This window comes from Podarcis muralis, chromosome 11 (assembly GCF_964188315.1).
Source record: "Podarcis muralis chromosome 11, rPodMur119.hap1.1, whole genome shotgun sequence".
Classification (NCBI taxonomy): domain Eukaryota; kingdom Metazoa; phylum Chordata; class Lepidosauria; order Squamata; family Lacertidae; genus Podarcis; species Podarcis muralis.
In genome coordinates, this window is record NC_135665.1 from 1003010 (window position 1) to 1025792 (window position 22783).

The window sequence follows — 22783 nt, forward strand, 5'->3', positions numbered from 1 at the left end:
GATCTAGGAGTCTTGGTTGACCACAAACTTGACATGAGCCAACAGTGTGACGCGGCAGCTAAAAAAGCCAATGCAATTCTGGGCTGCATCAATAGGAGTATAGCATCTAGATCAAGGGAAGTAATAGTGCCACTGTATTCTGCTCTGGTCAGACCTCACCTGGAGTACTGTGTCCAGTTCTGGGCACCACAGTTCAAGAAGGACACTGACAAACTGGAACGTGTGGAGAGGAGGGCAACCAAAATGGTCAAAGGTCTGGAAACGATGCCTTATGAGGAACGGCTAAGGGAGCTGGGCATGTTTAGCCTGGAGAAGAGGAGGTTAAGGGGTGACATGATAGCCATGTTCAAATATATAAAAGGATGTCATATAGAGGAGGGAGAAAGGTTGTTTTCTGCTGCTCCAGAGAAGCGGACCCGGAGCAATGGATCCAAACTACAAATAAGAAGATTCCACCTAAACATTAGGAAGAACTTCCTGACAGTAAGAGCTGTTCGACAGTGGAATTTGCTGCCAGGGAGTGTGGTGGAGTCTCCGTCTTTGGAGGTCTTTAAGCAGAGGCTTGACAACCATATGTCAGGAGTGCTCTGATGGTGTTTCCTGCTTGGCAGGGGGTTGGACTCGATGGCCCTTGTGGTCTCTTCCAACTCTATGATTCTATGATTCTATGATTCTATGACCAGGATAGCTGACAGCAGATTTTTCTTAATAATGTCAGGCTCTTAGCTGAATATCTGTACTTTAGAGTGCTACATAAACTAATAAATGGCTGTACTAAGAAAGGATGTAAATTAGTGTTGCAATTTAATTTACTGGTACATTTTTGTAATGATAGTTTGATTTTAGTAGCATTTCTTCTTAAAAAAACTATTTGAGATTGGAATACAACTCGATGACACAAAATTTCAGGCCAGTTCTAGTCTTACTGCAAAATTAGTAGCTTTGGGTGGCCCAGATAAGCACTACAATGTGGACGCAAACCTCATACATATCAACTCTTTTTGCACATCTTCCTTACTGAATCAGAGTTGCTGGCATCTGTTTGTCTCAAAAGACAATGGAATGAAGTCAAAGCACAGGAGAATCACAGTGCCTGCTGTGGCTGCAGAGGCTAGTAACTTGTGACTGCTGTCCCCTGCGTTCTTTTTGCTGTATTAGCAGCACTGAAGTGACCTCCCTGGAGTGCAAGCCTGGGCAGTGTTATGGAGGTCCTGGACTGGCCAGACAACAAGACTCTCAGCCTCACTGATAGGGTTCAAAGGAAAGCTTGGCTGCAGGAGTTGTTGGAAGGAGGTGTATGAGACACCATCTACCTGTCTTGGGGACTCGGATTTGTGTAGGGTTGACTCCTGAGCCTTTTCTGCTCCCAAAGATGTCTTGCAAGGCAGCAGGTACGTATTCTTCCTCAGGGTTTACTCGCATAGCCTTTCTCATGAATAAGTATAGCTGCAAGTCAGCAGAGGTTGGAGCCTCTATTTGTCTTGTTCCTCAATCCGACAAAGCCTGTCTTCACGTGGAGGGGAAGTCCCTAACTCACCAAAGGGTTTGAGACCCAGTCGAAGTCATTTCCCGCGTTGTGGCTGCTGTCATGTCATGCTTTAAACCATATTATGGTGTTATGGCTGAGTAGGGATTTGGACTCTGGCTTCCTGTTAGATATGAAAAATGGTCCATCAAGACTTTGAGTCTTCTGGATCCTTAATAAAATGACCTTGGACAAGTTGGTGAATTAGGAAAGCTTTATTATGCTTGCAAGCAGGTGACCTGGTTACACAAAGCGTCAGAGGAGGCACACAGAATCAGGAAATTATACAAGTATTTAAAGTCTCGAAGTTCATTCTCCCCCTCCCTTACAGAAAAGGCGTGGAAAGTCCCCAGCGTATCTTGTTTGTTTAATTAGCATAATAACATCCCATTTCCCTTACTAATCATTGTACAAATATGGTCACAAGCCCCCTTAGATAACTTTATTGACATATCAGCAGAACATTTTTATTGCAGACCACAAGCTACCCTAATTTCTATGCTCCTATCCACTGTATGTTAAGTTCAAGCCACTTCCTTACTTGATGAAGACAAGTGTTTAACCAACAGGCAATAGCACTGTATGTTTGTTTAACCAACAGGCATAGATTTGTGCATAGATACGTGTTCATGTTCCAACCCTGTAGCTACATCATGTGTACTTGCAAAGTTCTTGTAAAGTTCACTTTGTGGTTAGGCATCTGTTCTTTTGAAGTAAATAAAGCATCAATAATTGCTAATGCTAAGGTAAAGAATTGCTTTTAGGTTAGAAGCATCTTATTTAAAAATGGCCAAGCTATAGTTTACTGAAATGAGTACACTCAAATAAATGTTTGAATAAGTTGAATAAAAACATCTTATTCTAAAAGCAATGAAGAGGCAACAATTATCTCTGACACCTCCCAGATCTGCTTATGCCACCCTGGCTCTTGCATCACATCATTCTAGACAATGCTAGGTTGCAATAACTCTTTTCTAGTTACCATATCTTTTAATCTTATAATTTAGGACATGATTCTCAATCTGCACATTTTCTGATTTCAATTTTGTAAAAATGTTCATACAATTATATCTACTATATAATAATATAATATATCTACAAAAGTTATAATCTGCAGAATTATCTCCTCACTGAAGTTATGTCTCACCCCAACATTATATCCTTTTAGATTCCAGGGTTTTAAAAAAATACATTTTTTGTTGCAGAAATCATTTTTATGATTATGTTAATTAAGTAACATGAGAATCACTTTAATATTGCTGTTCATTAAGTCTTATGACAGAGGTCAATGACAAAGCGCATAGAAGCCCATTACGCCCCTTTTCCTCCCACTTGTTGCTCGTATTACTTTATTTTTGTTAGCTGCCCTGTGACCATTTTTGGTGAAGGGTAATACAGAAATCTTTTAATTAATAAATAATTTAAATAGAATAATTTGTATACTGAATTTATAGATGGCACTGTTTCTTCATTATGTTTGTTTGGTATCATTGAGCATCACTCAGTAACTCAACCCCATGCCAACAAAATGTGATCTTGTTCTTTTTATCTGGCTTGTCTAGATTGGAAGATTGGTTGTTGGTCAGAATGGCATCTTATCCACCCCTGCTGTTTCTTGCATTATCAGAAAGATCAAAGCAGCCGGTGGGATTATTCTGACTGCTAGTCACTGCCCTGGAGGACCTGGAGGAGAATTTGGAGTTAAGTTTAATGTTGCCAATGGAGGTATGTAATTTTAAGATTTATGTTATCAATTGTTTTTAAGAAAGCAGATTGAAAATAGACTTTTATACTTGTCTAAAAATTCAAAAATACTGTTTCTATATTTTTCTAAGCAGTCTAAGATTTTAATAGATTCAGTTATTTTAGTGGGTTGTATCCTAGAGAAACCAACAGGTGCTCAGTGATCAAATGTCCTGGAGGCTTTGCCAACTTCTTGAAAAGGATCTAGGAGTCTTGGTTGACCACAAACTTGACATGAGCCAACAGTGTGACGCGGCAGCTAAAAAAGCCAATGCAATTCTGGGCTGCATCAATAGGAGTATAGCATCTAGATCAAGGGAAGTAATAGTGCCACTGTATTCTGCTCTGGTCAGACCTCACCTGGAGTACTGTGTCCAGTTCTGGGCACCACAGTTCAAGAAGGACACTGACAAACTGGAACGTGTCCAGAGGAGGGCAACCAAAATGGTCAAAGGTCTGGAAACGATGCCTTATGAGGAACGGCTAAGGGAGCTGGGCATGTTTAGCCTGGAGAAGAGGAGGTTAAGGGGTGACATGATAGCCATGTTCAAATATATAAAAGGATGTCATATAGAGGAGGGAGAAAGGTTGTTTTCTGCTGCTCCAGAGAAGCGGACACGGAGCAATGGATCCAAACTACAAATAAGAAGATTCCACCTAAACATTAGGAAGAACTTCCTGACAGTAAGAGCTGTTCGACAGTGGAATTTGCTGCCAGGGAGTGTGGTGGAGTCTCCTTCTTTGGAGGTCTTTAAGCAGAGGCTTGACAACCATATGTCAGGAGTGCTCTGATGGTGTTTCCTGCTTGGCATGGGGTTGGACTCGATGGCCCTTGTGGTCTCTTCCAACTCTATGATTCTATTATTCTTTTTAGATATTTTATACATGCCATTATTATTTTGCACAATCTGGTGTCGTTTGGAACCTACTAGTATGAAGTCTCATTTTTATATACACGGAAGTCCTTTGGATGGTCACCCTACTTGGTCATGTAGGGTGTTGTGCAAGCCCATAGAAAATTGTATTACATTTATTTATCAAACATATACCCTTCTTTTTCTGGCAGTTCAGTTTCATGTAGTCCTGAATCTGAGTGCATATTTTCATTTGCATCAATAGAAACATCCATTTCATTCCGTAGGGCTCAAATCGATTTTGCTATGCCAGCAGATATATGCATGTGTGTCAGTTTACTGTATAAGAGTCTTTGTGTGTATGTGGCTTTATCTCACTGAATTGGGGTATTAGTTTTGGGGTCAAAGCTTCTTTGAATGCACTTGTATTTTCTTCTTTTTAGTTCCATGTAGTAGACTAGGAAAATTAACTATTATTCACCAAATTCAAAGGGCTTAATTACATTTCTTAGGAGATCAAAGGCCAGAGACTTAGGCTGTTGCTACAAACATCTACAATATAACTTTCATGTACTGCTGATATGTGTGACACTATTTTAAGCTTGCATTGTTTCTCAGTTTAACACTATACCAAATCAATACTCTGATCCTGAGCATATTTTACTCCAGCAGTTTTTCTGAGTGTGTTCAAACTACCTATACTGTACTGACTTTATAAATGTATGCATTTATAATTGCAGGACCAGCTTCTGATGTTGTTTCTGACAAAATCTACCAGATCAGCAAAACCCTTGAAGAATATGCCATTTGTTCGGACCTGAGAATTGACTTATCTCGGCTAGGAAGACAAGAATTTGATTTGGAGAACAAATTCAAGCCTTTCCGTGGTATTGTATTCTTTGTCATAGCTTTGGTCTCCATGTTGTCATGTAAATATAATGTCTCCCAGCTGCTCAGCTCTTACAATGAAGTTAGATTGTCCATTCCAATCTTTAGGAGGGCTTTTCCCCTATGATCATTTGAGGGTTTCAGGAAATCTTTGATACACCTTATTATGCCATTTTGGAGTCAATGATTCATTTTTTAAAAAATGATATTTATTAAAAGTTTAACAAATTACAAAGAAAAGAAAACAAAACAAAACAATAAAAAGTTACAATACTTCAAAAATAGAAAACACACACAATAAAAAACAATATAACAAAACAATAAGAAAAACAAAAAACATTTAAAAACACATCCAATTTCCATATCTTTGTCTTTCATTTACTTGTTTCATCGACCTCCTCACACCTCCCTTTTTTGTATTCTAATTCAATTAGCTATTTCAGCAAATCCTTTCCATCTTTCTCAGTTTTTGTTCTATAAATTATCTTAACCCAATTTGACCTTAAATTTTACATTTTCTGTCCTTTAGTTGTCTTAATTTATTTTAACCTTATCTTACCATAAAAAACCCTAAAACTTAAAAACATAATTATACATAACTCCTTATAACATTTCTACCAAAGCCGAATAGTTTCATTCCAAGATTTTTCTAAATATTTGCAATATTTCTCTAAATGAATTTTTAAATTTCTTCCAATCTTCATCCACCGTCTCTTCTTCCTGGTCTCGGGTTCTGTCAGTCCTTTCTGCCTGTACCCTCTAGTCCATCAACCTGGTGATCTTATGTCCGAGGCTCTTAACTCTTTTCCATGTCCCTTCTGCGGATCGTCTTCATATTTGTACCTGCACTTTACTTTATCTTCGACTGGTCTTGTTCTTGGTTTCCTTCCTTTATCACTGAGGAGTGGCTCTTGGGGAAGCAATCTAAAAATGTCTTTATCCCTTCTCGACAGGTCAGCCCATTCTCCATAGTCAGCACCAAAATCCAAAAAATATTCCGAAGCATACTTCAGTGTCCCTCCAAAGTCAAGGGCCTCGACCACTCCAGTCTCCCCCTGGCCCAAAACCAATTCCCAAAAGCCAGGACATCCCTGCATAGGGGGGTCTGACCAACTTGCCATCTCCAATCCCAAGAGGACTCCATCTCTCCAAGTCTGGCCCACTCCAGATTCAGCCTTCAGAAACAACAACTTATGTTCCTGCAGGGCCACAGCTCTCTCGACTTGTATTACTTGAGGTTCATCAACAACCTCCTCCTTTGTCTTCTCCACAGCTTGCCCTGTCAGAGCAGATTCTTGAGTCAGTCCCTGAACAGGTTCAGTATAAGTATTCACTGTTTGTCCAAAATTATCAATTGCAGTGGTCATCAAATCCATCTTCTCATGAAGCTGTTCCAGTAGGGCACTTGTTTTGCAAAGAGCAATCACTAAAACTTCCTCTGCCCACATTATTATTCAAGGTCAAATGTCTGGTTCTCACGATCTTTAAATTCTACAGCTGTACAGTTCCCCATGTCCACTCCAACAACAGTCCAAAAGCTCCCTTTAGAGGAAACAATTTCTATTTATATCCATCCTCTTACGCAGATCCGGCAACAAAATTTCTTTCATTTTTCAAATATTTGTTCCTTTTTGGTGCAAAAGGAAACATTGGAATCAAAATGTTTCTCTTATTTGACTATCTGTCAACATACATTCTATTCACAGTCAATGAACTTTCCCAAAACGTCCATCTTTGACAGCCCGTTCCCAGGTTCAAGACGATAGAAATTTGTCTTCCTTTACTCTCTCTCCTGCAGGCTTGAACAATTTTTAAAAAATCCCCCCTCTTCTCCTGCTTCCAAGGGGGGTTTTACAGTTTTAATCGATGGAAATTTAGCCCTTTACAAAAGACTTTCCAGACTTTAGCTTACGATGTCTTTGCTTCAGTCTATTTACAAAAGCGGAAGGCGGACTTCCTGTTTAGACCTTCCCGCTCCGATGCCAAATTACGAAGTTTTATAATCCAATTTTCCGTTCTACTCACGGATACTTGTTTAAAGTCCAATTGTCCACAGGAAAAAGTCAGCGCTCTCCGGCAACGGCTGTGCGGCTTCACTCCGTAAAAGTAGCGGTTGATTCAAAACACCGTGCCGCTCACCCCACTTCGCTTCGGGACCCCGAAAAAGGGTTTCCCCGCGAGTAGGTGAGGCGCTCTTGGTGTCAGCCGAATCCCAAGTTCCCAGGCTTCCTCCGCCTGGGATTTTTGAAGGGTCTCCGCCTTCGCCGCAGCGGCAAGACCCGATTTTCGCGGAGCAGGTTCCTCTCAGTCAGAGGAACACCGCCACTGCCGATGGCGCTAACCCGGAAGTCCTTTGGAGTCAATGTTTCACAGGCTATGATTGACATCCAGCCCAGCCCTGTAACTCACTGAATTTACTTTAATTGTATTCTTATTTCATGTTAGCTTCTAGAACTTTATTTCACCGGGCATATTCATTGTTAGCTTCTACTTGCTGAGCTTTAAACTTTAGCTTTACATTCTGATTCCTTCATTACATTCTACTCAGTTTTGATTATGGTAGGTTTTTGTTTTTATTACTTTAGGTTTCTAAATCAATTGTTTGTTTGCTTTTAAAACAACTGTTATTTTTATTTGTTGTTGCTGTTATTATTTTGTTCGATTTTAAATAGTGGGCAACATTTTTGAAAAGGGAGCATGGACATTTCTAACAGATATAAATACGATCCAGCCAGAATTAAGCACCAAATCCAATTTAATATGATGGGAAAGACATGAACATGTGCTTAACTTCACTATGGAAATCAACAGAACAGCAGTAATAAATGTTGGCTGGCTTGTGATAAATGATTTTTTGCTGGAACATGGGTGTCACTTCATCTCTAATTTCATCCTAGACAATACGACTGCCCAATTTACCCTTGCCTGTGGTCCTATCTCTTGGATATCCTCCTTGATTATGGCACCTTGCTTAGCCTTCACTTCGCAAATAGGATTTTTGCTTACTCCTAGAATATCTAGAATAGGAGGCATCTGACAATAACAGGAGTATTTTTGTGGGCACTTGGCTGCTGTATTTGCTTGAGGCATTGTAGAGGGATTAGGCCCCAAAGTTTCTGTGCCATCTATTTTCAGTTGCTGAAAGACAACATACACTAACTAGATATTTCTTGGACCTTTATTTGCACAGTTGAAATAATAGATTCAGTGGAAGTCTACCTCAATCTTCTACGGACTGTCTTTGACTTCAGTGCCATCAGAGGGCTGCTAACAGGGCCAAATCAACTTAAGATCAGAATTGATGCCATGAATGGAGGTAAGGAGGCCCATTTTTATACATGTAAAATGCTAATATAATGAAAAAAAATGTTGTTTCAAGCATGAGCATGATAGCTAGGTAGTTGCTATGCAGTAATAATTTATACAGCAATCCTAAACAATGCTCACTAGAATAAACACATTAAACACATTGGGTGGTATTCAACTAATGTTTACTCTGATTAGATCTATTGAAATTAATGGGCCTAACTCATGTTCTTTCATTCCAGTGGGTCTACTCTGAGTAAAACTGAATTGAATACCACCCATTGGGATTTACTTCTGAGAAAACAAACAGGATTGCACTGTTAATGTTACAAGTACAGTGTTCAAAATGTTTCAAATATATTTTCCAAGTAATCTTTACAACAGGGGTTGTCAACCTGGTCCCTACTGCCCACTAGTGGGCATTTCAAGATTCTAGGTGGGCAGTAGAAAGTTCTACAGCACAAACTGAATCCTCCTTCCATCGAGCGCTGGTGGGTGGTAAGGAAATTTTACCATCAAGAAAGATGCATTAGTGGGAGGCAGATATAAAAAGGTTGACTACCCCTTCTTTACAACATAGCTCAGTATTCTTATCCCCATGGTTGGGGTGAAGACGGAGACTGAGAAATCTCCTATGTCAGAGACAAGTCTGAGTGAAAGGAACTTTATGTAAAGATAGGATATTTCTTCAGATGAAAATTTAAGATTGAATTGAGTTGGCCCTGATAAAGAACAGTCATAGGAAGGGACAGGTCATATTGTATTAATAAACTCCATAGCTTTGCCCTGGGTATAAAAATGGAATGAGACAATGTCTTTTTTGTCTCGTTCCACAAAACTCTAATGTTATGGAATAAGGGCAGTTCTTAAAACAGAGAGTTTCCGGGAACCCAGGTTCATGTGTGAAATACTGCCTTCAATAACTGCAGATTCAGACACTCTGGTGAAGTTTTCTTACTTACTATGCCAGCTATGGAAGGTACATAATTGCTGGCCTGGTTATCCAGTGTCAAAGCTTTCTCATATGACTGTAATGTACAGGCACTTTTAAACACGTACTTTTCCACAAACACTCTATTAAGACTGTATCATGTGACTTTCTGCTCATTTTGCTTTGGCGTTTGTTTATCTGAATAGAGATAAATGGCTTCTTATGAAAAAGGGATTTGAATACTATCAAAAGGGTTATTTAGTAGAATTGTTAGACAAGTTGAGCACAACTGGATTCCTGTGCTTTGTGATATTCCAGTGCTCCCTTTCAGATTGAGAATATTTCTCATTCAACAGAAAACTGTCCTCTTTTTTCTGAAGCTTCTGTCATAACTTGTAGTTAAGTTTATGATGTCCTGTTTAATATAAATTCATCCCATTTCTGTTTGGTGAAAATGGTGGGTGTTCTATCTGGACATTAATTAAAAGATGGTCCCTAAATTGGAAAACAATTCTTTTTGTAGTGATGGGTCCCTATGTCCGGAGAATCCTGTGTGATGAATTAGGAGCTCCTGCTAATTCCGCAGTTGACTGTGTTCCTTTGGAGGATTTTGGTGGCCAGTATCCTGACCCGAACCTGACATACGCCACTTCTTTGTTGGAGGCAATGAAAGGAGGAGACTATGGCTTTGGAGCTGCTTTTGATGCTGATGGAGTAGGTATTTGTGTAAGATCAGATTTGGTAGTTTAAGAGTTGTCTTTATTTGTTCAACTTTGACATTCACAGAGGGACTTTCAAATAAATGCCTATTTAAAGGTGGGAGAAACTGAAGGTCTAGCTACCAGCAATGCCCTTGAAAATTCCTCTGCTGTTCATGAGCAGCTCAGTTTTTCAAAGATTACTCAGTGTTGAATCAATTCAACTTTAATTGCTTACACAAAGGTCACAAGGTCACAAGTGAAAACTATCAACCAGCTCTCATGCTGCTGGAAATGAAAAATAATATTTCATATTGGCCTGAATATAACTTGCACGTTTCCCCCCAAATTCTGACCGTGAAAAGTTAAAGTGTGGCTTATATTCACGACCTTACGCTACCAGCAAAGCGGCATGACTCCCCCATCCAGAAGCAGCCGAGGTATTGTCCCCCCCCCCCATGAATTTTAAAGTTGTGGCTTATTTGCGGGTGCGGCTTATATTTGGGCCAATATGGTACAACGACCTTGACAGATTAGAGAACTGGGCCAAAACAAACAAGATGAATTTTAACAGGGAGAAATGTAAAGTATTGCACTTGGGCAAAAAAAATGAGAGGCACAAATACAAGATGGGTGACACCTGGCTTGAGAGCAGTACATGTGAAAAGGATCTAGGAGTCTTGGTTGACCACAAACTTGACATGAGCCAACAGTGTGATGCGGCAGCTAAAAAAGCCAATGCAATTCTGGGCTGCATCAATAGGAGTATAGCATCTAGATCAAGGGAAGTAATAGTGCCACTGTATTCTGCTCTGGTCAGACCTCACCTGGAGTACTGTGTCCAGTTCTGGGCACCACAGTTCAAGAAGGACACTGACAAACTGGAACGTGTCCAGAGGAGGGCAACCAAAATGGTCAAAGGCCTGGAAACGATGCCTTATGAGGAACGGCTAAGGGAGCTGGGCATGTTTAGCCTGGAGAAGAGGAGGTTAAGGGGTGATATGATAGCCTTGTTCAAATATATAAAAGGATGTCACATAGATGAGGGAGAAAGGTTGTTTTCTGCTGCTCCAGAGAAGCGGACACGGAGCAGTGGATCCAAACTACAAGAAAGAAGATTCCACCTAAACATTAGGAAGAACTTCCTGACAGTAAGAGCTGTTCGACAGTGGAATTTGCTGCCAAGGTGTGTGGTGGAGTCTCCTTCTTTGGAGGTCTTTAAGCAGAGACTTGACAACCATATGTCAGGAGTGCTCTGATGGTGTTTCCTGCTTGGCAGGGGGTTGGACTCGATGGCCCTTGTGGTCTCTTCCAACTCTATGATTCTATGATTCTATGATGTTAAATTCAGTGAGGCTTACAGTTTTGAACATGTACTGCAACCACAAAGTCTTTTTTTTAATGGAGGAACTAAATAAATGCAAGCTTGTACAAATATTACTTTAAAACAGAAAGATACTTTGGAGGCGAAGAGTATTTCGAAATGCTACTTTGGGGGCACACTTTCATCTCCTCTTTGAAGGGCGCAGTTCTATTCACTCTAGGTTGCATCTGCATTTCAGGGGACAGAGTAGTGAAACTGGAATGGCTTCTTCAATCCAATTATTGCTCCCACTCTCCTCATCTAGCTTCTGATCCTTTCCCTTCTGGGTTGATCTGCCTGGAAAGACTTCCTGCTTGGTGGATGGAAGATTCCCAGGGCATGATCTGATAGGCAAGAAGTGCCGCGAGTTCTCCCCTTTCACTGCATGGTTCAAGCAGGTATAAAGGAAACAGTTGATAGCCCCACTCTTGAGTAGCAAGTTTGAGTAAGGGTCTTATTTCAAAATCTATCTCACAGATAAAGACCGTTTACTGTTTCCAAGCAGTGGTAGTTGCAGCCCAGCGCAGCTCTTGGAGAGCTGAGGGTGGTGGTGATAAAAAGACTTGCCTGTGCAGCAGGTTGACATCTCGGTTGGCCTCAGCCAGCCACAGGGGCTGATGGAATTGCCTTCAAAATTCAGACCAATCCAGGCCCTGGTGGGTGGGGCAGTGCTTTGACGACAGACCTGGCAGAGCCAGTCTTTGGTCACTTACGCCACTGGGGCATAAAAGCCGGCTGCATTGCAAGCAGGCAGGGCAGTCTGGAATGGACACCCCACCTGCCCACTTTGTATGTTGTGGCTCTGCCTGGAGGTAAGAGGGCAGCACACATGTCTGGCCTTGCTGTAGAATTACTCGGTTGCCATCTTTGGGGCCAGGGAGGAATTTGCCTGCAGACAAATTGGGCCTGTCTGGAGGATTTCCCTTCCTCATAGCAACTGTCACAACATTGGTGGAGAAAGGTGTTGGTTTTGATCCTTACTCAAAAGCTAGGAGGTGGGTTGGTGCCCCACCCCCAGATTCAGGATTAAAATTCAGGGTACCCCAGTAAAGAAGTCCAGGGGTAGAGTTCTGTCTGAAAGCCTAGGTGGTGCTAGTGGGCAGTAGAAGATTTCAAATGGTGACCTTGCAGGATTTGATTTGTGTCAAGGGGGGAGGCTTAACTCCAGGATTGACCCTGACGGAGTTATCTGCCAGCAGTTGTGTTGGCTGATTCAGGATACATATCCAATGCCTATGCCAAAACCAACGTACACCTGTAATCAATAATGTGGTTGCCTTTTGATCCCAAGCTGGTGTCAGCCATTTTCTGCTTCTACACTTCCAGACCCCTCCCCTCAGTTACTCCTGGCCCACTGTGCTTGGGTCTGCAAAATGTTGCTAGTGAAATATATTTCTTTCCTGATTTTCTAGTGTAGAATGGTAGTGCCCTTTTCTCTTAATCAAACTCCATGTGAGCCAATAAATAGACCATGATCCCTCCAGAAAAGATTTGTTTTAGGGTGAGAAAGAGACAGTATAATGTTATGAAATATAAAATTTATTATAAATCATGTTTCCCCTGATTTAAAATGTTCCCCAAATGTATTCAAACAAGTTAGAATTTCCCCTGAGTTTTGGAAACAACAACAACAACTTATTATTCGTACTCCGCCCATCTGGCTTGGTTTCCCCAGCCACTCTGGGCAGCTCCCAACCAAATATTAAAAACACAATACAGCCTAATCAAGCCTAATCAATAGAAATTTTTTTTTTAATGGGAAGCATATACGTACATGTATCTCAGTGCTATGAGACTGGAGCCAAGGAAGAGTTATGAGCCACCCTTTTGCTGGATTGTGTGTGAGGGAATGTAGAAAGACCCCCAGCTTGAAGATGACCAATTTTACAGTTGTGGATGAACCTCTCTACTTATTTTTTCTGCCCTACCCCTAATACGCTTTCTTTCTCTTCCAGGACCGCTATATGATCCTAGGTCAAAATGGTTTTTTTGTGAATCCTTCAGATTCATTGGCCATCATTGCTGCCAATCTCTCCTGCATTCCCTATTTCCGCCAGATGCCCGTGCATGGGTTTGGTAGGAGTATGCCTACTAGCACAGCACTCGACAGGTAAGGCAATAAGATTCACTAGTGTGACTGATTCCTCAGAGACTTCAGCATCGTTCACCAGAATGCCAGTAACACCAAAAGCAGCTAATTAGTGATACAGCTTTCAGTATATACAGCAAAATATTCAAATAGGATCCCAAACAAGGATTGATGTACCCCCTTATTAAAAACCTGAAATTGTTGGTTCATCTTAAGAAGTATTGTGATTTGGATTTTTTAATTTTATTTGGCAAATATATGTAAAAGGAAGAATATATATATATATTTAAAAATGTGATCTGCTGTGACTGTTTTCTGCCTGTAGTTTTATGGGCAGGACAAGTTAATCTTGATCAAAACAGTTGGCCAGCATCTCTCAGGTGAACTGGGCTAAGTATCTGAAAATCGTTACAACCTTCCTTTTTGCAGCTCCTTTTACCCAGAACAAGTCTATTTGCTGAAAATTGTTTTTGATTCATATGAATCTATAGACATGTACACTAACCTCAGCAATGTAGTGGGAATGATGTGCAGATCAGCTCTATTGCAATATTTCAGCTATTTCCTTCTTCTGAACAGTAGTCAAGTTCCCCCATGGTATTCAGAGGGCTTCATTTTTTTAAAAAAGTGAAAACTCAAAGCAAAAGCCTAGGTCTTGTCCTTCTGTCCACAGAAGGTTTTTTGATATTAACAGAAGGGGAGGGGAGGCAATTTTTGCAAATTTCCTCTGGTACTCTTGCCCCTCCTAAAATATAATTGAGAGGATCGGCGAACCATTCAGAATAGGGTTACCAGACGTCCCCGGTTCCCAGGGACAGTCCCCAGATTTGCAAATATGTCCCCAGACAAATTCCGTCCCCGGAAAGTCCCTGGATTTTATTAAATGTCCCCAGGAAACGTGGCAGCAGCAGTGACAGTCTCAGCAGCCTGGAGCCAGACTTCATTGAAAAAAATCTGGTAACCATAGGCTAACTGGAAGCAGGAGAGAAGTTTAAGTGGGGAGGAAAGGAAAAACACTGAAGGGACAAGAAGCACGCGTGAGGGGAAGGAGGTGGCTGACTGGATTCAGGAGAGGGGAATTTAAGGGGTGGAGGAAAGGAAGGCAAAAGTTCTTCCCCCCCAATCCAGCTCCCCTCTCCCTCCCAACTGCATGTTTTCCGGCTGCCTGCGCGTCCCTGGCAGAGAGGAGGAGGAGGCGGCGGCGGCTGTCAGCTGCACTCCTAGCCACCGGAAGCTGAGGCGGGTGGGCTGGAGCCTGCGTGCAGTGCAGCTAGGAAGGAATTAGCAGGAAGGACAAAATCCATTCCCCTCCGCTTCCCATGAGGGCTGGGGATTTCCCTGCTCTCTGTTGCATTTGTCTGCCACCAGTCCCCTTGCTCAGCGCGTCTGCTTACTACGAGGTGATGCTGCCGTGGCCGGCGCTGAGCAACAGAAGGGGTAAGGATCATGTCTGCCTGCTAATTCCTTCCTAGCGGCGTCACCTCGCAGCAAGCAGATGCGCTGAGCAAGGGGACTAGTGGCAGACAAATGCAACAAAGAACAGGAAAATCTATTGTGTTTAGCACTTGTGCCTGGTGTGCATCTTGTTTTGTTGGCGCTCAGTTGCGGGTACATGTTGTGTGCCTGTGCTTTGCTGAAGGAAAGGGGAGAGCTCTGTTCGTGCTTATTGCCCATGGTTCCGCGGCGGCTTTTCAGCCGATTCCCCACACCTCACTTTCAACGCATCCTGCTATGTGAGTTTGCACCGGGGCTTCTAGAGAGGAGCAGCGCGCTGCGCTTGGCACCCCGATGCTCATGCTCATCCCTCCCCTTTATGCCCCTTTCCTCTTTGGGCCGCGCTCGGGTTCTTTTGAACGCGCCTGCGTGTTTCTTCCACTGGATTTAATACATTGCATGGTGGGTTGTTGTTTTTTTAATCAACCAAGCTCAGTTTTAAAGCAAACTTTGATCTGTGGTGTTGCCTTTTTTCTTATTTTTTTAAATATCTTTTCTCTCCCCCCCCAAAAAAATTTTTTTAATTCATTTTATTTATTTATTTATTTATTTGAAAAGTAAATTTTACATTTTTTATGTAAAAAAATCTGGTAACTCTACTCCAGAACAGTGTGAAAGGTGGTACAGGGGGAACTGGTGACAATCACCTCTTTCTGTGAGCAGAGGCCTCTGCTAGATCAAACCCTCTCCTGTGAGCAGGAAGACTCCTTCCATTCATGGAAGGGCACAGTTGGATGCAACCCTAGGCAAACAAAATGCTCCTATGATCAAAACTCTAGGCTTTACTTGGTTTTTATGGTAAATTGCAAATAGTGTCTATAAAGAAAAAAGTCAATTCCAGATTAATTTGGCAGAATAAACTGACACAGGGAATTTCCCAGTGTGGATTGTGACTTCTGTTACTTGGAAATCAGATCACCATCTGAGGATGAATGCAGATTGATGTAGAACATGAAATAACTAGTTGACTCAGTAGGCTGTTTCTCTTAATCCGGACTGTAAAGAAAAATAAATGATAAGAATTTTAAGTGCCATTATTCTAATTCAGCAGTGATGGCTGTTTTCAACTATGTTTTTCCAACTTGTTTATAAATATTCTGTCTTAATTAAAACTGCACATTGATTTTGTAAATGTTGGTTTCTGAAAATGTTATGTAGCTAAGACAGATTTATTTATTTATATTTTTAATTAAGATAATACAGCAACAGTTTTCGTTAGGCTATAAAAAGAAGGGAGATCTGTGCATGCCCTGCTTATCTACCGTATTTTTCGCCCTATAGGACACACTTTTTCCCCTCCAAAAATGAAGGGGAAATCTGTGTGCGTCCTATGGGGCGAATGCAGGCTTTCGCTGAAGCTTGGAGAGCGAGAGGGGTCGGTGTCAGGACTGGTCGTTGTCCTCTTCAGATCACCGCACAAACGCTTCTTGTTCTTTTATAACTTTTTATTGCGTATTAACAAAACATTCTTATAAACAGTTCTTAACTATTATTCCTCAGAGTCACTTCTTTCAGATACCTTCTGAGCTCTGCTTCTCCATGACCAGCCACTCTCAAAATGACGAAGGCGCCTTTCCCTTCGCTTTCCCGCTCTTTTTCCTACCCTCCTGGCTAGAGCTGGCTTGGATCTCCCCTCCTCCGAATCTGAGCTAGAACTTAACCCTTGCCTTTCCTGTGAACAGCCGGTCCCTCCCTCTTGTTCCTCTTGCTCCCTTCTATTAGATTCACTGCTCTCTTCCCCCCCTTGGGGAATGCTTTCTCCCTCTGGGAAACTGGAATCTTCTAACTCTAACTCTTCCCTGACATCACCCCCTCCCCTAAGCCCCCCTTCCTCCTCCTCGCTCTCCTCTGTTTCTGAAGAACCAAACCCTATTGTCAGAGCTGCCTCAGGTCCCAGCTCACAGAGGACCAACGCCAGTCCGTTGTTATGTAAAATAGTCTTTATTGAAGTTCAGTTTCTCTTTTACAGCCACGGCGCGCAGCTCTACGTCTTAAACCCTAGACCGCCGAAGCTCCGTCTGAGTCTCCTCCCCCCAGACACCAGTTTAAGACCCTAGCCTTGCTCCACCTCTTCCTCTGCTCCCTCCTCCTCTGGGTCCACTTGTCCGCCGAGGTCCTGCCTTTCCTAGACTCTTCTGACGCTGAGTCCCCTGAGTCTTCCCCCTCCCTCCGGCGAGCTTTAGGACCTGGTTCCCAATCCGGGCTTCCTGCTGTCCCGCGCGCCTGTACATTTGAACTTGGCGCGCGCGCCCAGCCTGCCACCTTCCTTCTGACCGTTATACTGCTCCTGTCGCTGCTTCCCTCTCCGGGGATGCTAGCTGGGTCTGACTCCTCCTCCCTGCTTGCCGGAGGAGACGCTGACTGACCTATGGGGCTCTTCCCCCCCCACTACGCTCTGGTGGGGAAGCTGGTCCTGATTTCCAGCTACTGCTTTGGGAGTCTCCGCTGGCCCCCTGCTTCTGGTGTGTCCCCCCTGGGACCCCCCTTGCCCTGGCCATCGGCGCCCCTTTCTGGGAATCTTCTGATTCACTGGAGAGGCTTATGGAATCTCTCGGGTCACTGTCATTCTGCCCTCTGCTGCCCTCAGATTCTTCCCCTTCGCTCTCCATTTCCTCTCTCCCCTGCGCCTCTGCTCCTGAGCCCCTGACATCCATCCCCCCTCGAAGCCCCCTTCCCCCTCCCCTTCTTCGGGTGCGGGTTCCGGGTGCTCCAGTGCTGTGGGGGTGAGTGCGGGGTACAGTTCTTCCCCCCTGGTGTGGAGCTCGCCAGCTGGAGCCGGCCAGTCCGTGATGGGTTCGTCGACGTCGATCTCCTCTGCTTCTATCTCTCTGCAGCTGTGCTCGGACCCAGGATCCTCCCCCAACACGTCCATGTCTGTCTGTCCCCCTGTTGCCTCGGGCGATGCTGCGTGTAAGGGCCCCCTCAGCAGTTCCCTGCTCCACCCCACCTCCGGTTGATTGTCCCACCAATAAGAGCGGTCTGTGGCAAACCCCGAGAGTGATCCCTCCGGGGATCGTGTGTCTGGCGCCGGCTCCTCATCTGATGAGAACCCGTGGAACGTGCTGGCTGAGAGTGTGGGTGTGAAGAGCCAGTCGTTGAAATAATCTGCCGGCATAGGTCTGTGTGGGAATAGTGCATGGAACTCGTCTTTGAGGTAGTGCTCCTCCAAGGCATAGTCCGGTACCCACCTGTTGGCGCTGGCCGGGGTACCTTCCTCGGCGAGAAGATATTCAACTCCCTCTTCCCCCCATCTCGAGTCTAAAATCTCCGTGACCTCGTTGAGTGGTGCCGCCCTCGGTGACCCCTCCCCTGTTGGTGATTTGCTGAGTGGGTCTGGTGCGGCCCTTGGGGTCTGAAACCTGTGGGGTTCCTTGTAGGGTGTGAGCACCGACCTGTGAAAGACCGGGTGCATTCTGGAACCCTCCGGGCGTGTCAACCGGAAGGCCACTGGATTGATCTGCGCCTCGACTTGGTAAGGCCCTAGCTGCTTGTGTCTAAGCTTCTTAGCTAACGTTCTGGCTGGCACTGCCTGGGCTGCTAACCATACCCAGTCCCCCACCTGGATGTCTTCCCCGACTCTCCTGTGCCTGTCTGCCTGCATTTTGTAGGCGTGTTTTGCTAGTTCTAAGTTCCTTCGGAGTTGCTCATGGACCTCCTGCAACTCTGCTGCCAAGTGCTCTGCCCCCTGTGGCTCCCCCTCCCCCTTCGTCTCTAACCCCGGGAAGGTTCTGGGATGCCGCCCATTGTTGGCGAAGAACGGCGTCACCCCTGTCGACGTGTGCTTCGTGTTGTTGTAGGCAAACTCGGCCAGCGGTAGGTAGTCCACCCAGGTCGAGGGTTGTTGGTTCGCGTAGCATCGCAGGTACTGCTGCATGATGGCGTTGACCCTCTCCGCTTGTCCGTTGGTCTGCGGGTGTCGTGCCGACGCTAAGTTGATCTTGACGTTCAGGATGCCCAGCAGCTTCTGCCAGAAACTCGAGGCGAATTAGCAATCTCGATCGGATAGGATGGACCTCGGCAAGCCGTGAACTCTGAACATGTGGTCTATGAACAGCTTGGTGGTTTGTTCCGCCGTGGCCACCTTCCCGCAAGGAATGAAGTGCGCCATCTTGGTGAACAGGTCTACGACCACGAGTACCGCTGTTTTGCCTCTCGAGCTGGGCAGATCTGTGACAAAGTCCAGGGCTACTCTCTCCCACGGTTCAAACGGCGTCTGTAGCGGTTCCAGCAGTCCCGCCGGCGCCCTGTGTACTGGTTTGGCCCTTTGGCATGTGTCACACCGAGCGACGTAATCCTCAACTTCAACCCTCATCTTGGGCCACCAAAAGTCTCTGGCTACTAATTCCGCTGTCTTGTCCTTGCCGAAGTGCCCAGCGCTGGGCGCGTCGTGTAACTGCTGCAGGACTTTCGCGCGGAGGTCGTCCCCCGGCACGTAGAGAGCCCCTTTGCGGAGGAGTAGTCCGTCGCGTATCTGGAACTCTCCGTCCTTCGCTGTGCCTCTTTGCACCTCCTCCATCTTGGATCGTGCGAACGAGTCCGTCTGCAGCGCGCGACGCACCGCGTCCAGGTCCACTGTGGCTGAAGCGCATGCCCACGCTTTCGGTGCGAAAATGTGCTTGGCCGCCACCGGTGCCGCTTCCTCGAGATACTGCGGCTTCCTGGATAGTGCATCCGCCATGACGTTGCTGTCTCCCGGGATGTATTCTATCCGGAAGTCGAAATCCGCAAAGAACTCCGCCCAGTGGATGTGTCTCTGGTTCAGGAACCGCGCCGTGCGCCAGTACTCCAGGTTCTTATGGTCCGTGCGGACCTGCACTGTGTGTCTGGCTCCAATGAGGAAGTGCCGCCACGCTTTGAAGGCTGCATGAATGGCCAGCAACTCCCTGTCCCAGATGGTGTAGTTCTGTTCCGACTTGCTAAGTTTCCTGGAGTAAAATGCGCACGGCCTCCAATCCCCTTGCGGGTCTTGCTGCAACAGGACCGCCCCCACCGCTCTGTCCGAGGCGTCCGTTTCAACCCGCATTGGTTTGCTGGGGTTTACGTGCAGCAGCTGTTCTTCGGACGCGAAGAGCTGCTTGAGTTTCCGAAAGGACTGCTCCGCCTGGTCCGTCCAGGTGAACTTCTTCTTCTTGGAGCTGAGGGTGTCCGTGATGGCCGCTGTTTCCATCGCGAACCCTTTGATGAACTTGCGATAGAAGTTGGCGAAACCGACGAACTTCTGGACCTCCTTCCTATTGCGCGGGCTCTTCCAGTCCAACACCGAGCGGACCTTGGCGCTGTCCATGGCGAGCCCCTTGTCGGACAGCTTGTAGCCCAGGAAATCCACCTCCGTCATGTCGAACTGGCACTTCTCCAGCTTGGCGTAAAGTCTGTGCTCCCGTAGTCTCTGCAGGACCTCCTTGACGTCTCCCTAGTGAGCCTCCTGCGATTCCGAGAAGATCAGGATGTCGTCCAGAAAGCAGACGCACTTCTTGTAGAGGAGTGCCGCTAACACGTGGTGCATAAAAGCTTGGAAGCAGTGGGAGCCGTTTTGGAGACCAAATGGCATAACTCGATATTCATAGGTGCCTAAAGGTGTAAACATGGCCGTCTTCCACTCATCGCCCTCCCTCATGCGTATAAGGTTGTACGCTCCTCGTAAATCCAACTTGGTGAAGATCCGTCCCTTCCTCACCGTCGCGAGCAGGTCGTCGATCTTGGGCATGGGGAAAGCTGTGGGCTTTGTCTTGGAATTTATGATCCTGTAATCAACTATCAGCCTTTTTTGGGGCATGTCCTTTTTCTTAACGAAAAACACGGGACTGCCCCCCACTGCCTTGGATTCTTGGATGAATCCCCGCTTCAGGTTGTGATCTATGAACTCCCTGAGTTCTTGTAGTTCGTCTTCAGACATGGAATACAGTTTTCCAGTAGGCAGCGTCGCCCCCGGCAGGAGGTCAATCTTGCAGTCGTAAGGGCCTGTGGGGCGGCAGCTTGTCCGCTTCCTTCTCGCAGAAAACCTCCAAAAACGCCTTGTACTTGTTCGGTGCTGCTTGGACCATGCCTAGGTGTAACTGTGGTGGATCCTCTTGCCCCTCCTCTTCCTGGCTGGTCCGGATGCAGTGTTCCGCGCAGTAGGAGGAGCAGAAGGTCAATTGACGCTGGTACCATGCCAATGCCGGGCTGTGCCTATCCAGCCAACTCATGCCCAACACTATGGGTGTGTCCGACAGGTGAGTGACGTTGAAGCTTATGACTTCACGGTGATTTCCAATTTACATCACCATAGGGGGCGTTTGTTGTGCCACCTGTCCTCCCAGTAGCTCTCTGCCATCGACCGTGACTACGTTTAGGGGCATCGTGGCTGGTAGGAGCGCTATGCGATGTTGCCTGATAAAGTCCACTCCTATAAAGTCTGCATTACTGCCAGAGTCAATGGTAATAGGAACTTCCAGGGTGAGTCCATTTGGCAGTTGGAGCGATGCGGTGAGTTGCACCACTGGTTTGGGTGGGAGGGGATCTGTGGGCTGTAAAATCTCTGGGGACTGCTTCACTGACTTGCCTGGCTGGGCCCCAGCGCCTCTGCCTCCAACCAGGCTTCGTCGTTTCCCTGTAGCTGTTCCTCCTGCTGATCTGCTCCCCTTACTGTTGCTGAGGCTGCAGTGTGCTTCTGGATCCTCTGGGGACACTCTTTGGCCATGTGCTGTGCACTGTCGCAGATGTAGCACTTCCTGTTCCCTCTAGGAGCCTTCGCCTTGACTGCTCCTGGTGTTTGGGCTCTGGTTGCTGTCTGAGCCCTAGCACCACCTATCTCCATTGGTTCTTCTCCCCTCCCCAATGGAGGTGTGGATTCCGCGCGTCCCGTTTCTCTGGGTAGGAAAGGAGTTGTCCTGGCAGGTGTGCGCCCTAAACTTCCCTCATTCCTGCTCCAAGGGCATTCTTCCAGACGCACGCCTACCGCCAGGGCTTTCTGTATGACTTCCGTGGTGCTGGTAGGTCTCTCCCCCCTTGCCAGCTCATCTTTCACAGACCCATTTAGTCCTTCCCAGAACAGATCCCTTACGGCAGCGGAGTTCTTCTCCCAACCGAGCACATTTACCAACGCAAAAAAGTGGGAGTGATATTGTCTTACAGTGCCTTTGCCCTGCTTCAGCCCATGCATTTCCCTCCTGGCTACATCCACATCTACCGTCGATTTAAAACAAGCGTCCATAACTTTGAGAAATGCGTCTGAATCATTGAGGGCGGGGTCATTTTCGCGCCATAAAGTGCGCAGCCACGATTTAGCTTCCCCATGCAGATGAGTTATTATGAAGCCTACTTTCTCCTCCTCATCTCTAAAGTCTTTCCGAAGCAATTTTAGCGCGAAAACTATGTCTGCTCTGAAGTTAGGATACTGCTGCAGGTTCCCGTCAAAATGGGCTACGATGCTGCCCCCCCCCTCTTCCCGAGGCCAACTCCCTCCGGTTTGGGTCCTGGCAGCCCCTCCTTGCCCAATCTTTCCCACCTGGTCCGCAGATCCTCGCAGAGCGCTACTGCTTCTTCCTCTCTTTTTCTGGAAACTTGCACTTCTGCGTAAAGTGTCGTGACTGCTTGTTCCAGCTCTTTCACCTTCTCCTCTGTAGTCATCTTTGCCTCTCTTCGTGAGCTCGCAAAACACCAAGTTTTGCCCCTCGCTGCGCCAACTCGCGCTGCGAGGGTTCAATTTTTTTGTGAGACGGAGCTTACTGTCAGAGCTGCCTCAGGTCCCAGCTCACAGAGGACCAATGCCAGTCCGTTGTTATATTAAATAGTCTTTATTGAAGTTCAGTTTCTCTTTTACAGCCACGGCGCGCAGCTCTACGTCTTAAACCCTAGACCGCCGAAGCTCCGTCTGAGTCTCCTCCCCCCAGACACCAGTTTAAGACCCTAGC

General features: G+C 45.6%; 1 protein-coding gene across 1 annotated transcript in view; it reads left to right on the forward strand.

Annotated features, from left to right (window-relative positions):
- Positions 1 to 22783, forward strand: part of PGM5 (phosphoglucomutase 5) — a 139709-nt gene that overhangs the window by 15659 nt on the left and 101267 nt on the right. Inside the window, exons 2-6 of the mRNA XM_028748181.2 lie at positions 3088 to 3250; positions 4863 to 5009; positions 8201 to 8326; positions 9771 to 9961; positions 13264 to 13418. Coding sequence (XP_028604014.2) covers positions 3088 to 3250; positions 4863 to 5009; positions 8201 to 8326; positions 9771 to 9961; positions 13264 to 13418 — 782 coding nt within the window. The remainder of the gene's footprint in view (positions 1 to 3087; positions 3251 to 4862; positions 5010 to 8200; positions 8327 to 9770; positions 9962 to 13263; positions 13419 to 22783) is intronic.